The sequence below is a fragment of the Herpailurus yagouaroundi genome, unplaced genomic scaffold (genome assembly GCF_014898765.1).
Source record: "Herpailurus yagouaroundi ecotype Mexico unplaced genomic scaffold, PumYag 215, whole genome shotgun sequence".
NCBI lineage: Eukaryota > Metazoa > Chordata > Mammalia > Carnivora > Felidae > Herpailurus > Herpailurus yagouaroundi.
This window is the reverse complement of record NW_024412446.1, coordinates 2,659,162-2,674,320: the sequence shown is the minus strand read 5'-3', so window position 1 is coordinate 2,674,320 and position 15,159 is coordinate 2,659,162. Positions and strand designations below refer to the sequence as shown.

At 53.1% G+C, this 15,159-nt stretch overlaps 2 protein-coding genes across 2 annotated transcripts; one reads left to right on the top strand and one right to left on the bottom strand.

The window, feature by feature from the left end:
* The first annotated feature begins 3,372 nt into the window (after positions 1-3,372).
* LOC121017376 (C-C motif chemokine 13-like) lies at positions 3,373-4,903 on the top strand. The gene is made up of 3 exons (XM_040455612.1): positions 3,373-3,548; positions 4,107-4,221; positions 4,662-4,903. Exons 1-3 carry the CDS (start codon positions 3,473-3,475, stop codon positions 4,765-4,767), a joined length of 297 nt encoding a protein of 98 aa, XP_040311546.1. The 5' UTR covers positions 3,373-3,472; the 3' UTR covers positions 4,768-4,903.
* Positions 4,904-6,891: 1,988 nt separating this feature from the next.
* On the bottom strand, positions 6,892-10,471 carry CCL1 (C-C motif chemokine ligand 1). Its single transcript, XM_040455611.1, has 3 exons — positions 10,164-10,471; positions 8,853-8,964; positions 6,892-7,278 (listed from the first exon to the last, which is right to left on the bottom strand). Exons 1-3 carry the CDS (start codon positions 10,237-10,239, stop codon positions 7,182-7,184), a joined length of 285 nt encoding a protein of 94 aa, XP_040311545.1. The 5' UTR covers positions 10,240-10,471; the 3' UTR covers positions 6,892-7,181.
* Positions 10,472-15,159: the final 4,688 nt, after the last annotated feature.

Here is a 15,159-nt window from a genome sequence, read left to right as displayed (position 1 = left end):
CCCAGTGGGATCCAGACTCAGATGTATCACAGCATGGTTCCCCAGCATGGGCCCCAGACCAGAGGCGTGAGCATCACTTGGTCATTAGTTAGAAATGGAGGTTGTTGGCACTGTGATGAGCACTTTCCATGGATTATCTTATTCAACTCTGACATCAAAGTGAGGTAATAACTAACCATCAGTTTCCTCTTAGAGGCTCAGAAAGGTAAGCGATTTACTCTAAATCACATAACCAGTCAATGGTGGATATAGGACTTGAAGCCATGACTGGCTGACTCCAGATCCCTGGCTCCTAACCCCATTCTCCTATGAGATATCATGTCCCAAAGCAGAGGGAAGGACAGACAGGAGTCCCTACAGTCAGGAGGGTTTGGATGTCCCTTCACCCACTCGATTTGTGGGTTCAGGGTGCATGTGTAGGAGTGGTCACTAATGGCAGAAGAACACACAAGACTCATTCCGTCCAATTTATTGACATAGGCGTACTTGCGGAAAATTCGGGATTTAATGTGTTAGCACAAGTACCTGGAAATGATGTTAATGCTCAGCCAGATTGGCTGATTGGAGTCTAGACTTACAAAGAAGGCTGCAGTTACTTAATCTGTAATTCTGAGACTTCCCTGGGGTGTTAGGAAGGAGTGCAAAGTCTCAGAGAAGTGGATCTGTTGAAAGGGATCTACTTGCTCCCAGGGAAGGCCCCTGGATGCTTCTTTTGCCAAGGCTTTCTGGTGGCTTCACTAGAGATCAGAGATGGCTATGGGATGTGCTGCAACTCCATGGTTCCCAAACTTGGGTACACACCAGAATCACCTGCAGGGCTCATTGAAACACAGTCGGCCACACAACCTTACCTGTGATGATTTAAGCAACCATGATGCCAACAGACGCTCCTAAAATATATGAGCGACCCAATCCCAGAATCCCATGTGGAAGGACCATTTCCAGGAGCCATTTCTGGTACTGGGTCCAAACCTATGCCAGCGAGGGTCCTAATAAGGAATAGATAACACTTAAATTTGAGTGATCTGGGGACGGATTAGTAGAGGCTATTTAGCAAGATGTGGGCTGAATGTGGAGAAACCACAGGGGTGCATTAGTACTCTGAGGCTAGTAACAGTGTAGGAACTGACACTTAACCCAAAGAGGAAAGGCCAGGGTATGCGCCCCCCTCCCTCGAGCCCCTGGAGAGAAGTGAAAGCCATTGATTGAGGACTGCATCCACGCTGAGGCCCAGAAGAGGCAGCAGACCTCACCTTACTCTACGCCCTCTCTCACGCCCCAAGGGGCTCCCTAGTGCGCAAGCACTGCCCACAGACGGCAGACCTGAAGTCCTACTCTAGAGATCCACATAGGTTGGCTTCCCAGGTCAGAGAAGAGGGTGGACCAGAAAGGAATGTGTGTCCGGGGGACAGGTTTCCTTTCTCGTGTGGTTCTTGACAAATTTTTGTGTCAAAGTTATGTAAGATGTACAACATGAGTTGGAGTGGGGACGCCTGGGTGGCTCAGGTCATGATCTCACAGCTTATGGGTTCCAGCCCCATGTCAGGCTCTGTGCTCACAGTTCAGAGCCTATAGCCTGCTTTGGATTCTGTGTCTTCCTCCCTTTTGCCCCTTCCCCACTTGCTCTCTCTCTCTCTCTCTTTCAAAAATAAATAAACATTAAGTTAAAAAAAAAAACATGAGATGGAGTGCACACTCTTTTGATATTCTCTGGAACAAAATTGTGAAAGATTAATCCATGGGATGCTTGAAGGAATTAGCTACGAAAGCCCTTGGAACCAGAGGATGTTTTGTAGGAGGATTTTCAATGACTGATTCCATTTTTTCAGTAGTTTTAGAATTACTCTTTTTTTTTTGGCAGTCTGGTAAGTTATATTTTTTAGGAAGTCATCCATTTCATCTAAATTAAAATTTTTGGCATAAGGGTCCAATTTTCCTTCTGGAGTCTACAGGCTCCAGGGTGACACCTCTCCTTTTATTCCTGCTGCTGGCTATCTGTGCCTTTTTGCATGTATGTTTGAGACAGACAGAGAGAAAGGGAGAGAGAAGGAGAGCGAGAGCGAGAGCGAGAGCGAGAGAGAGAGAGAGAGAGAGAGAGAGAATCTATAGCAGTCTCCACGCTCAACGTGGAGCCAGACTTAGGATTCGATCCAACAACCCTGGGATAATGACCTTAGCCAAAATCAAGAGTTGGATACTCAACAGACTGAGCCACTCAGGTGCCACTTTTTTTGTATTTTTTTTCATGGTGAGTCTCAGGAGAGCATTAGCTTCGTTGTAGGTTCATCAAAGAACCGACTTTGAGCTCCATCAATCCTTTCCAGTATCTATGATTTGATTTTCTATTTCACTAATCTTAGCTCTCTATTTCCATGCTTTTACCCTCATTGCACACAAGTGAAAAACAACTTGCTAGAGTGGAAAGACCCACAAGAATAGAAAACCTAGGGGAAAGCATTCCAGGCAGGTCCAAAAAGTAAGTAAGGTCTGGGAGCTGGGAAGAAGCATGGGGAACAGAAGGCTCAGGCCACGCCCCTTGGCAGGTGTTTTCCCAGAGTCCAAGCCCATTCCCCCTCCCACCGTGCACACGGGGATGTTCGCCCAAGCTCAAGCTCAGCCAGAAGCTCACTGCAGTGGGCAGCCAGGCCCAGAAGCAAGGACCCCACTTTGTTCTACTCTGCAACTGCCTTCCCGGCAACCGCTCTAGAAACTCAACAGTCCTCCCTGAAAACAGGGGTCCTGGACAAATCAGTGGACTTCAAGCCATATCTCTCTGGGCCTGAGTGGCAGAAGGGGGCACCAGTAGGTGACAAGAGGAGCCCTTGTCATCCATCAGAAGCTGGCTTTGATTGGTCTCAAGTACGAGACTTCCACATAAACCCGCCCGGAGGAAGACTTCTGCAGTTCAGTGGCAGTGATTATATGTAAACAGACCAGCTCTCTCTTCTGGTGCTGCCACTCACTTCCCACAAGACTTTGGGGCAAGTTACTTCATGTCTCCGCACCCCAGCATCTTCATCTGTAAATGGGCACGATGATAACGGTATACACCTCGTCAGGACTAGATACATCGCCCATGCAGAGCCCTCACACGGCGCTCTTTCTCTGGTTGCAGAGAAAGCCAGGCCCTGGAACAGCTCCTGGGAGCACTCACTATGGAGAGTGGTACCATGTCTGTCTTCCCACTTCCTCTCTGTGGCCTGGGCAGCTGGAAGGAAACAGTACCTGCCCTGCTGCAGCCACAGCTTCCTTCTTGAAATTCCTGGAAAACGCTGGTAGCCAACCCCCAGCTCAGCAGATTCAGGAGCGCCCTGCATCTCAACTTGACCATGACACGGCCCAGGCAGTCGTCCCTCTGGCGGCCCCTGCCCTCTCTGCTTCCTTATAAAAGGCAGGCAGGGCCACCAGCATTGCAGAGAGGCTGAGACCAGCCCAGAAAGTTCCAGATCTCACGCCCCAGCTCCCTGCGGTCATGAGGGTCTCCGCAGCGCTTCTGTGCCTGCTGCTGGCAGCTGCCGCCTTCAGCCTCCAGGCGCTCGCCCAGCCAGGTAAGCCCCTCTCTCCCTCCTTCCCGCCCTCTCTCCTTCTTTTCCTTTTCCTCTCCTTCTAGGAAGCCCAAAGCCAAAGTGTCCCACTTCTGAGCCTATCAGAGCCCTGGGAATCCTCAGAGCTTCACTTTAACGTCTAATTTTAAAGACAGAAAGCTGAAGACCAAGCTGGGGACAGAGGGGTCCTACGCGTCCACCCGCAGCCATTGCAGAGCCAAGATAAAACCTAAGCCGTTCACCCCAAATCCAGGGCCTTTTTTTTGACCCTGGCCGACCTTCGCAAACTTGGCACATGGAGCGCCAGAGCCAGGACCTGTCACACTGGCCTGCCCTTGTCTGCAATGACGTGTCCGCACCACGCAGCTGAGAGAACCTTGAGCCACGTGGTCCAGGTCTCACCCCACCTCGGGGCTTCGGGCAGGAGCACTGGACCTGGGGTGGATAAGATCCATTTCTGCCTCTTTCCTTTCCTGTCCCCAAAGATGCTTCCTGCCCTATTCAAGCTGAGAAGAACCTAGCGCCTCCGAAAAGGCTTTTTCTTTGTGACTTTATCTCTAGGTGCATTCAGTGCCCTGTTCCCTTGCTGTTTCACGTTTAACAATAAGAAGATCCCCTTGCCGAAGCTGACGACCTATCGAATCACCAGCAGCCACTGTCCCCAGACAGCTGTCATGTAGGTAGAAAAACGCTGCTCACCCGCTCCCTGACCCCACCCCACCCCACCCCACCTCATTCCCACATCCCCGCACCTGAAGTGCCACCCCAGAGGACAGGCATCAGACCAACCCGGGATCTTATACTCAGGGGGTACGATTTTACCAGACTCTGATTACACTGAAAACAGGCCCAGAGAGGGCTGTTTCCCCCCCCCCCCCCCCCCCCCCCCCCCCCCCCCCCTGGGCTTGCAATCTCACAGTTGCTTTGTCTGATGCCAGGCCAGCTTCTCCGGGGCCTCTAAGAACAGCGACTACCTCCAGAGTCCCCTTCTTTCCACAACCCCCCCTCCCTCCTGTCCCGGGGAGGATCCCTCACCTGGAGCAGGTGGGCCACGCAGGGTTTAGAGCACAGTGAGTCCTCTCTGGATCTAACTGTGCAGCCCTCCTGCATCCACAGCTTCAGGACGAAGCTGGCCAAGGAGATCTGTGCTGACCCGAAGGAGAAATGGGTCCAGGAGTATGTGAAACAGCTCAGTCAAAAATCTCGTGCCCTGAAGCCTTGAACTCGTCCAGCCACACTAAGACCAAGCCAGAGTGTGAGAAACGACGATTTATTCACCTCCAGCCTGCCCGGCTATACCCTGGACTAATTTTACTGTAATTTTCAAACAGGGTGCTTTCCATATTGTGATGCAAAAAAAAAAAAAAAAAAAAAAAAAAGTACTAGGTCTTAAGTAATATTTAATGTTATTTGAATTGCTGCCGGCCTTGGGGTTGTTTTTAATATTGGTGATCTTTTTTTAAAGCAAGGCCTTGAGCCAGCTGCTTCCGGTCATAAGCCCCAGTTCCCCGACCTATAAGCTGCCAGCAGCGGGTCTGTCTCTGCCTAACTCCCCAGCCATTGTATGGGCTTCCAGATCTTGGGTTGCTGCGATCCGGGGAGGGGAAGACCTTGCGAATGTGAAGTGTAGCTAACTAGGTTAGTGCAGAAAGGAGAAGGCCATTGGTAAGGTTGTGGGCTTGTTGCAGAAAATACATTTTGTTTAAAATCTCCTAAGGGCGTTTTCTTGGGGAAGCGGCACTTCCAACCAGTAGGGGGCGCTCCCAGGCGCAGGTGGCTGGCTGAGGGCGCTGGAGGAATGCGGCCGACCTGGGGAGGCCCTCGCGAGGTTGGTGGTTGGCCGACCTGGGCTCATCGGAGTGTCGCAGAGGGCCTGGATCAGCAGCCCAGCATGTTCTAGAACAATTACTCCGGCCCCAACATCAGCTTCTAACTGGTCTCTCTGCCACCATGCCTCCCCGCTCCAAGCGGTCCTCAGAGTAATACAGACACTACGTGCACCTGACCTCCAGGGGAAAACGAAATGACCCGGTCCTAGTTGGTAGCGACCCTGAAGGATGCCAGAGCGCAGTCACGGCAAAGATTCTTCTAAATTTTTTTTTTCAACGTTTATTTATTTTTGGGACAGGGAAAGACAGAGCATGAACGGGGGAGGGTCAGAGAGAGAGGGAGACAGAGAATCGGAAACAGGCTCCAGGCTCTGAGCCATCAGCCCAGAGCCTGACGCGGGGCTCGAACTCACGGACCGCAAGATCGTGACCTAGCTGAAGTCGGACGCTTAACCGACTGCGCCACCCAGGCGCCCCACGGCAAAGATTCTTCTAGAGGAAGCACAGGATGGAAAGGAAGGGAGAGGGGTTGGAGTTTGGGGTTCCGGGGACGGAAGAGGTAGGGTCCTTTAGAAAGGAAGGTTGAGGCGGGGCTGTAGAGGGATTGGAATATCCACGGGCGGGCGGGGTTTGGAGTCTATTCTGAAGGCAGGAGGGAGGGGCCGAAGCCCTCAAGAGCCATGGAGAGGGCAGAGGCATGCCAGGGTGGGTGGCCTGGGACCCTGGGCTGGGGGGAGTTGGCAAAGGGAGAGCTGAGAGCAACTTACTGCCCTGCGGTGGTCCTTACAAGAGAGGATGGGAGGAAGCAGGGCGGTCGTGGGGGCAGAAGGGAAGAGGCAGTTTAAGAAGAGTGGGCCAGACAGACACTGTGCTGCCAGGGAAAGGAGAGAAGCCTCTTTTAGAGCAGCCATGAGAACTTCTCCCCTAAGGCCACTCCTTTAAGGGCACCAACCCTGAGACCCAGAAGCCACATCCCTCCCTTGCTGTTCTCCCCGGGGGTCCCACACTGCACCAGTCGGGGCCTGTGATTACCCCTTTGACAGGGACGGGGCCTCCGCTTCCCCTATGTGTCCACCTTGCATGCTGTGTCAGGCCGTCACTTGCCATCTTGGGACACACGGGAGAGTTCTGGCCTGAGAGGCAGGAGCCCCAGGCTCTACCACCAGACCTGACCCTGACTCGCTCTGTATCCTCTGGCCTATCTCTGTCCCTCTCCAACCCTCAGTCACCTCATCTGTAGAATGGGCCTAGCAACGTCTTACAGGCGGATGACCTCACAAGATCCCCTCCAGCTAGGGCAGCTGTGACTTTGGGAACCCCAACCCTGAGTTCCCGTTTTCTGCTTCACCGTGCCTTCCTCCCCCCACCCCCCCCTCCCCCCGCCAAACCTGGAAGCAGAGAATCTACATCACTGTCCTGAATTAATGTCCCCCCCACGCCCCAAGAAAAGGCAGTCAGCTGAGACATGCAAGTCATTCATTGTCTCTGTTGATAAGAAGTCAAGTCTTCTGGCACCAACCGGTCTTCCCCACCCCCACCCACCTGGCTCCTGGCCCCAGCTTCTCAGTGCCAATCAAGTTTGCATCCGAAATCCCTGTGGGATCCAAGAAGCCCAGGGAGGCAGGAATTGAAGACTCTAGCATTTAAATATGTAAAGTGCAACAACATAGCTTATTAAGACTGAGTCAACCCTCTACGACCTTGCAAAGCTGGGCAGAAGGACGGGCGTGGGGTCAGGGGCTGAGGCGGGGGACAGGTGAAGCCGTGCGGTCTTCAGAGTCCAGGATGGAAGGAAATCCGCTCGTGTTTACTTTAGCAGGCACGGTTTCTTGGACTTTAAAGATTGCTTAACCCATCCGGCTGTCGGCAAGACACAGGTCTCTCTGCCTCCCTTCAGCTTGATTCTGTGGGAAAAGAACAAAGGAGGAGCCGAATCACCTTGAGTTGCCCCCTGGGTGCCACACACAAGTCCCATCTCCCCCTCCTTGCTGCTGGGTTCCCCTAAGCTTCTCTCTCTGGGCCTGTAAAATGAAATTGTGGCATAAGACCTGCGGCTCGTACACTGGGAAGAACTCCCAAACCTCGGGAAGAGCTTATTCAACTGAGTTTCTCCCTTTTCTGGAGAGTGTGATTTGTTGTATTAGGGCGGGGGAAGGGCTGCAGACACTCTGAGGATTAGCTAGTATGGAAATTTCCGTCCTAGACTATCTATGAGGGCCCTCGACCCAACTTTTCATGTGTCTGTGTCCATCTGGAACCCTCAGTCATTGCTTTAGATTCACTGTGTGTGTGTGTGTGTGTGTGTGTGTGTTTCTTTTCTAACCTGCCCACCTCTTTTTTTTTTTTGATGTTTTGAATACTTATTTTTATTTATTTTGGTTTTTTGTTTTTTTTATTTTTTTATTTTTTTTATTTATATATGAAATTTATTGTCAAATTGGTTTCCATACAACACCCAGTGCTCATCCCAAAAGGTGCCCTCCTCAATACCCATCACCCACCCTCTCCTCCCTCCCACCCCCCATCAACCCTTAGTTTGTTCTCAGTTCTCAACAGTCTCTTATGCTTTGGCTCTCTCCCACTCTAACCTCTTTTTTATTTTTCCTTCCCCTCCCCCATGGGTTCCTGTTCAGTTTCTCAGGATCCACATAAGAGTGAAACCATATGGTATCTGTCTTTCTCTGTATGGCTTATTTCACTTAGCATCACACTCTCCAGTTCCATCCACGTTGCTACAAAAGGCCATATTTCATTTTTTCTCATTCCTGCCCACCTCTTTAACTTGGCTGTTGTCCAACCAAACTATAGACCAATTCTAACTTTAATTATCTGGGTGACCTCAGACAAATATCTCTACTTCCCTGAACTTCACTGTTCATGATAATGAAAATGGGTGCCCCAAAAGGGTTAGCCAAGATCATATACGTGAATGCTTTCTAGATACTGAAAAGCGGGGGTGAGCTACCTGACGCTAACTTTCTAATGACCCTATGATGCGACTGTCATCTTAACTCCATTTCACAGATAAGGAGTGCAGAGGAGTGCCCAGACAATGAGGTGCAGAAGAGTTACCCGCCCAAGGTCAACCAAGATTATAGGTTGGCAAATCCCGAGGCAGGAAATAATTGTGACCCCCTCACTTTTCCCACTACACAGTAATTCCTGGAGCTTTTAAGCAGTCCCTTCTTCTGGACATAAAATATCAGGATATAATACTTGGCGCCTTGGAGTTCCAAGAAACCCAAGTCACTGTGGGAGCGCAGGGTCATCCCTCCTGGCACCTGCTAAGAAGCGCGGCGCTCCCCCTGGCGCCCATGCTGGGCTCTGCACACCTAGATCTTGGCGGCCTCGCTCCAGGTTCGGAAACCAGAATCTGGTGGAGCATCGCCATCTAGCGTCTGCCATTCTAATTTCAGGTGGGCTGATTTCTGGTCCCTGGAGGAGGGAGTCAGGAACTGACCCAGGGAGGGCCACTCACATTAGACTACTGCGGGAGCACGCGGAGCTGGTGTTTTTGTAACACTGGATTCTCTGCGAGGAAATCTTCTTCTCCACAAACGTGAAGCAACAGTTGGAGGACGATACGTGCACTAGAAGAAAAACACACAAAAAAATGGTTTGCATCTATTTCTTAACCTGGATGTTGTTCCTTTTATCCAAGTGGTTAGAAACAAACAAACGAACAAACAAAACCTTTTGGGACAGGCCCAGGCTTGGGGACTACATCCAGCCCAGTGCAGTGCTGTCTCATCAGCCACCTAGTTCTGTAGGTAGGCAGAGGGTCAGGACATTGGGGTTCAGATCCCAGCTCCCTCCAATCCAGCTGTGTGGCCTTGACCAAGATGAGCCCCCATCTGGGCCCCAGACTTCCCATCTGTCAAATAGGACTTTTTGGACTGATTTTTAAGAAGCTTCCAGTTCTGACATCCCACCATGAGTGCATGGTTCTGGCCAATATTTGGGTTTAAGGGCTCAGGACTCCACATTCTGGGGGCCCAGTGAGCCTGGTGCACACAGGACAACTGTGGTCTATGGCTTTCGGTCAAGACTAGGAATGGTTCAAGGAGTTCAAACGGATGAGATGACCAGGGAAGAGCTTTCAGGAACCGAGATGCTCTCCACCCCCTCTCTAGAATGCCCTTTACCCAGGCCCTCAGCCCTGTCCAGGCTCCACCCCCAATTCGGCCACTTTACACACTCTTTGCCACCCCCCACCCCCCAAGAGACTCAAATTCCAATCCTGGCTCCTTCCTCCTCGTTTCATTGTCTACGCAGCGTTTTTCAGGTGCCTGGAATTAGGTCAGTCTTCTTTCCAGAGCCCCGAGGGCAAGCATTATCAATCCCATTTTGCGAGCAGGGAACGAAGAGTTTGAGAGGTAAAGTGACTGGCCTGAGTCACTGGGCCAACACTTGCCCGACAGTGACTAGCCACCTGTTCTAGTCTCGGTCCTGACTTTACACTCTGCCTGTTATCTGTTCCCCGGTAGAGGCAGGATCCAGTCCCTCCTCTGGGCCTCAGGCCTCCTGGCTTGCCTAAATAGCCTCAGAGCTCCCTGGATGAGGCAGGGCCTGCTTCGGCTGAGGCTGGCAGCTGAGCTGTGGCGCTGGCCTAAACACCTTCTCCCTCCGGCCCCTTGCCCCTACCGCATCCAAGTCCTCCGTTCACCCTCTTCAGGAAGAATTCTTCCAGGAGGAGGGGAGACAGAGGCCTTGAGTTCAGGGCAAGCCCTGCCCACAAGCCCAGAGCGCCCTCCCCAAGGAGGAGCGTAGTGACGCCAACCACACTCACTGCTCCTGCTGTCCGCCTCGCGCAGCCACATCCCAGCCAGCAGCAGGCACACCAGGGCCACGGTGATGAGCTTCATCCTGGGGGGTCTGGCTCAGACCTCCTTGCAGCGGTCTCGATGTGTCTGGCGAAGCTAAGAGCTCTTCCCTGGCCCATGCTGCGGGGCCCAGAGCTTTTATTCGATGACCTGAGTGGGGTTTCCCAGCCTCTGGTGCAGAGGCGGGGAAGTCACAGGGAGGAGAGATGCTTACCCACGCCCAGTGACCACATGGAACACTCCTTTCCTCACCTCTCCTGGGTAGTGTGCAAGGTATGGGGAAACTTCTCCGAGTGCAGGAGCAGATAAGGATCTTGAGAAAATGAGTAGGAGCCGTCCCAGCTGAGTGGGAAGTGGAGACAGGAGAAAGGAAGTTGCCTGTTTGCGGCTTCTCTGACCCCACATCCTTCTGGCCCGGGCCGGAGTGGCTGGCCCGGGACACGGTGGAGAGGAGGGCCAGGGCTGAGGCATACCTGTGTTGTAGCCCCGTTCTGCAGGAGAGAAGTTGCACAAACTCACACGTCCCAAGTCACGCGTGCGCTGCAAGGTGGAGAGAGTGACACACGTCCCAAGGGTGTGCCATGGGAGGTAAATCTGCTATGTCACGTGCCTGGCCCAGATCGTTGCCGTTACTATTTTTTCAATCACTCAACACTCCTCAACAGCTCGCTGTGCCCTAAATCCTCAGGGGGCCCCAGGAAAGACAGCTACCGCTAACGGGTGGTGCCTCATCTTGACCTGGCTGCCCTTAGACTCACAGATTAACAAGTAAAAGCCACACAGTGTGAGGCCAGCAGTGGATGTGCCATCTGGAGGGGGACGGGAAGGACCAGGAACTGCCCAAGGGCATCCGAAAGGCCGCCCAGGGGAATGTTCTTCACGCAGAGCCTCCTGCAGAAGGGATGAAGTAGGAAGGGGCGTGCCAACAGAGGAAGGGGCTTGAGTAAGGACAGGGAGGCATGGGGGACCACCCTCCTTGAGGGTGTGGGGGTAAGGAAAGTGGACCGAGTAGGGAAGTGGCAGGAGAGAGATGCGGCCGTGTAGCCACCGAGTGGCCAGGTCATGCCAGACACCGTGAGCAGTGCTTGGCACAAACAGCACATAGTAGTTGCTCCAGAAGAGGTCACGGGGCTGAACCCATGTATTAAAACCAGGAGGCCGACGTGCATTAAATAACCAGAGAGGGCTGGTGAGGCTGATATACTTTGCTCGTGCACCCTCTAGCTCAGAGATCTGCGTGGCTCCCCATTGTCATTTGGATGGATGGAGCCCAGGTGCTCTCCTGGACATTCATGGCTCCTCGTGCTGCCTCCACATTTGAATATCTGTAATTCCCCCACATGCCACAAGTGTCCCTACTGCTAAGATCTTGCTCCTACTGGGACTTCCACCTGCAGGGCCGTCCTCACGGTCTCCCTCAGTGGGCTTTCTGCCCTTTTCAAATGCCACTGTCCCTGTATAGAGCCTCTGCCGTCCCCAGCAGATGGGCACTCGGCCTCCTTCAAAGCCTCCTGGATCACTCCCCCGAAGGTCTTATATCCCTGCGAGTCTCCCACCCCAGCCCAGTGTGTTCTCCAAACTAACACCTGGGTGGGAGTCCTGACAAGTTGGAATTGAATGGGCTCTCAAAGACCATCTGCAGCAGGCACTTTTAAAGCTTCCTGGGACAGCTTTTGAAAAAAAAAATGCAAATACCAGAATCTGAATCAAAACTTGGTGCCTCTACATGTTGAAGGAAAACAAAACAAAACAAAACACAAAACCTCCGGGACATTCAGACACCAGAAGGATCATGGGTCCAGTATGGCTCCAGTAGGAGCCTCAGAAAGAGGAAACAGACTTGCCCAAGGTCGTACTGAGAATTTGTTGTGGAGATGAGACAGCAGATGCTGAGGTCATCTGCTCGTCTGAGCTCCATGCGTGGCCGCCTCTGAGAACACATTTCCAGCAAGGACCACAGCTAACGGCTGCTCTGCTCCATCAATTCCCCTCCATCCTGCCACCCAAAATGCCCTTGAAGTAGCAGAAATCACTAACCCACAGTTGCCGCTCTCTTATTCCCTTGGTCCTTACAGACTGATGCTTTTGGATTCCTCTCCCGTCATTTTAGCAGAGTCTCCCTGGGGGAGAAGGGAGATAAAGGTATTGAATGTAACCTTGGGGCCCGGAGAGAGGCTACCTTGCCACCCAGAAAATTCCTCCCTCTTCCCTTCCTCCCAGGCATGCTGCCTGGCCCACTCAAGAAAGGGACGGAAACTTACTTTCCCTCCTCCCCCCTCCCTGTGGCCACCTCGAGCCCAGGGTGGGAAAAAGGCACAGAAAGGCTTAATCATTCCCTCCGAGGAACATGGCATAGCGGTGCAACCCTTTCTTAGAAGCTTGCAACCAGGAAGTGCCTGCAGGAAGGCTTTCTTATCAGTTACCTTTTGTGAAATAGGTGCCCATTGACTGAGGATGGTTAGAGACCAGACAGAGCTCAGCTGGTGTGGATCTCTCGCAAGTTCATTTCCACCAGGGGTGTCCAAGAGTGACCTTGAGTGGACTGCAGCCTGGCCCTGCCTGCTTGCTCTCCAGTCACATTTCTACCTGATCTTTGCCAACCAGGACATAGAAACCCACAGGGGAGGACTCGTTTGCTACCATCACAGCTGCAGAAATACTGGCCCAGCTTCGTCCACCTCAGGGGCCCAGTCTTCTCCGTTCCCTCACTTAGGGAGGAAGCATACCGTGGATTCTAAGAGAACTGGGTCAGATCTCTGCCCTACCTCCTGTTAGCTGTGTGGCCTCAGGCAAGTAACTTAACATTTCTGAGCCTTCTTTCCATCCTTATGAAACCCACTGCCAGCTGGACCGGTACAAACTCCCGCCACTGCTTTGAAGACCGGCTCCCCAAACACCTTAACCCAGCTTTGTGCTATTTGAAGGAGCAAACGAGATTTCTCACCTGGTCTTGGAACAAGGGAGAAAGAAAGGAAGAGGGGGAGGAAAGGAAGGAGGAGAGGAAAAGAAAAGATAGTTGAATCATTCATAACCATTGTGAGGCACCCACTATACACTAGGTCCTGGGGACACAGGGGACACAAGGCAGACACCGGCCCCGAGCCCCACGGGGAGCCTCACTAGGGGAGGCAGGTACGGAGAATTGTGGTAAGTTGTGGTAAATGTTCCAAAAGAGGCACAGTGTCCTGTGAGTTGCATCGTAGGTGGAAATCCTTCCCACGGGGCCTGACACATAGTGAAAGGTGCTCAGTAAAACCGCCCTCCTCTCCTCTTCACCCCTCAATCCTGGACCCTCCGAGGTTCGTCACATGACCCCGGCAATGTCACCGCCTCCCCACCCAGGGCTGCTCCCCCAGTCCCTTTCCCTTCTAATCAGTGCTGCCCAACACCCAGGCAAGCTTGCTGTGGTCGACCCCGTGAGCACAGCGTCCCCTCTGGCCCCAGCCCTGCACCAGCCTCACATCAGCAAGCACAAGGCCAGCCCAGGCAAGGTCCCCCCAGCACCCAAACGCCTTGGAACTCACAGCCTTGCCTGGTATTTTCCAGTGCCTCTTACACTCTGCCTAGGTCCCCTCGTCCCCTATTGCTCTCTAACACCCAGCACTTTCCTTCTTTTAAGGCAGTCTCTCTTATCTCCTTCTCAGTGACAATGTGAAGGAGACATTGAACTGCTCTCATAGCAACAGGCGAACCTTGGGGGCCCGAGGAATGTCACAGCAGGGACGATCGCCAGCTTTTCAACGTGCAGCCACAGCCACTGAGCTCCTGGGCTTGACAAGAGCTCGCACCGTGGTGCCGGGGGGGGGGGGGGGAGAGTACAGATGTCTTGGCTCGGCTTACAAAGTCCTGCGCGATGTGGCCGACAGAGCGCCAGCTGCACAGCACTGTCACTGTTCTGCACACGCGCCAGGGGTTCACCGCCCCACTGCCTGGGCCGCCTGTTCCGTCTCCAGCTGGCTCACTGCCCACGGCTGTCCCACCTGAGCTCGCGGGGTGAGCCGGGCTCGCTCCTCAGGGCAGGCGACTCTCACTGTCGTAACTGCCTGGCGGTCCACACACCTGCCGTATCTGGAAGCTCCCGGAGGGCAGGGTCCCTCCGTTGCGGGCTGCCTTTGATGCCCCAGTGCCCAACACAGGGCGCGTGTGCAGTGACTGTTTGTTGAAGGAGGAAGGAGAGGTCTTATCCGTATCATCGACCCCGGCCAGCGATGAGAAATGTTGGCCCTGGGCCTTATAGGAGCTGCACGGTTTGAGCAAGTGACAGAGCGAGGGTGGGGAGCTCCGGCCCCAGGGCTGTGCGTGTTTGTACCACCCCGTACTGTCTGTCTCCTGCCTCACGCACATGGATAGGCATCAGGCTGTTTGCATCAGTGCTGCTGGCCCTACTCCTTGGTGCCACATCTCAGTTCCTTATGTGTTCATTCATTCATTCATTCATTCATCCATTCATCGGGCAGACATCTTCAAGGACCCACTCTGTCAGCCCCTGTGCAGGCAGTCAGGTTTGGGAGGAGACCTGACTTCCAGAACTAGAGCCTAGAGAGGGAAACAGACACGAAAACCAGTAAGCAGCACAGACAGGCTACAACTGCCATCACGCAAAAGCCACAGGCTGTGCACGCCCAGTCCGGCTGGGGTGCCGTGCGGCATTTCAACGGGGGCAGGGAGGGCGAAGGCAGCGTTTGCCAGGCGGGGGTGGACAGGATGGGTGCAGTGAGTTCTGGGGAGATGCCCGGTATCCACTCCCAGCTCTTCTGTGCTCCTGCTGGTGTGACTGACTTCTTTCAGGTTGCTCAACCTTGAGCCTCCCCCCCAAATCGGGATAATAATAATATCTGTAATAGGCTTGTATGAAAATAAATGTGACATATTTCTTAAGGGAAAATGAACAATTGCTTCACAACGATGGGTAGCCAATGTGTAGGCTGGTGTTTCTAGAGCATGGGGGAAACCATGTAGGCT

What these genes read in the sequence shown, in the direction of transcription:
- LOC121017376 (XM_040455612.1), top strand. Translation starts at nt 3,473, where the DNA reads ATGAGGGTCTCCGCAGCGCTTCTGTGCCTGCTGCTGGCAGCTGCCGCC. An exon ending in CCAGGCGCTCGCCCAGCCAG is followed by an intron (nt 3,549 to 4,106) that starts GTAAGCCCCTCT and finishes CTTTATCTCTAG; the next exon opens with GTGCATTCAGTGCCCTGTTC. An exon ending in TGTCCCCAGACAGCTGTCAT is followed by an intron (nt 4,222 to 4,661) that starts GTAGGTAGAAAA and finishes CTGCATCCACAG; the next exon opens with CTTCAGGACGAAGCTGGCCA.
- CCL1 (XM_040455611.1), bottom strand. Translation starts at nt 10,239, where the DNA reads ATGAAGCTCATCACCGTGGCCCTGGTGTGCCTGCTGCTGGCTGGGATG. An exon ending in CGAGGCGGACAGCAGGAGCA is followed by an intron (nt 8,965 to 10,163) that starts GTGAGTGTGGTT and finishes TTTTTCTTCTAG; the next exon opens with TGCACGTATCGTCCTCCAAC. An exon ending in TGCTCCCGCAGTAGTCTAAT is followed by an intron (nt 7,279 to 8,852) that starts GTGAGTGGCCCT and finishes CTTTTCCCACAG; the next exon opens with AATCAAGCTGAAGGGAGGCA.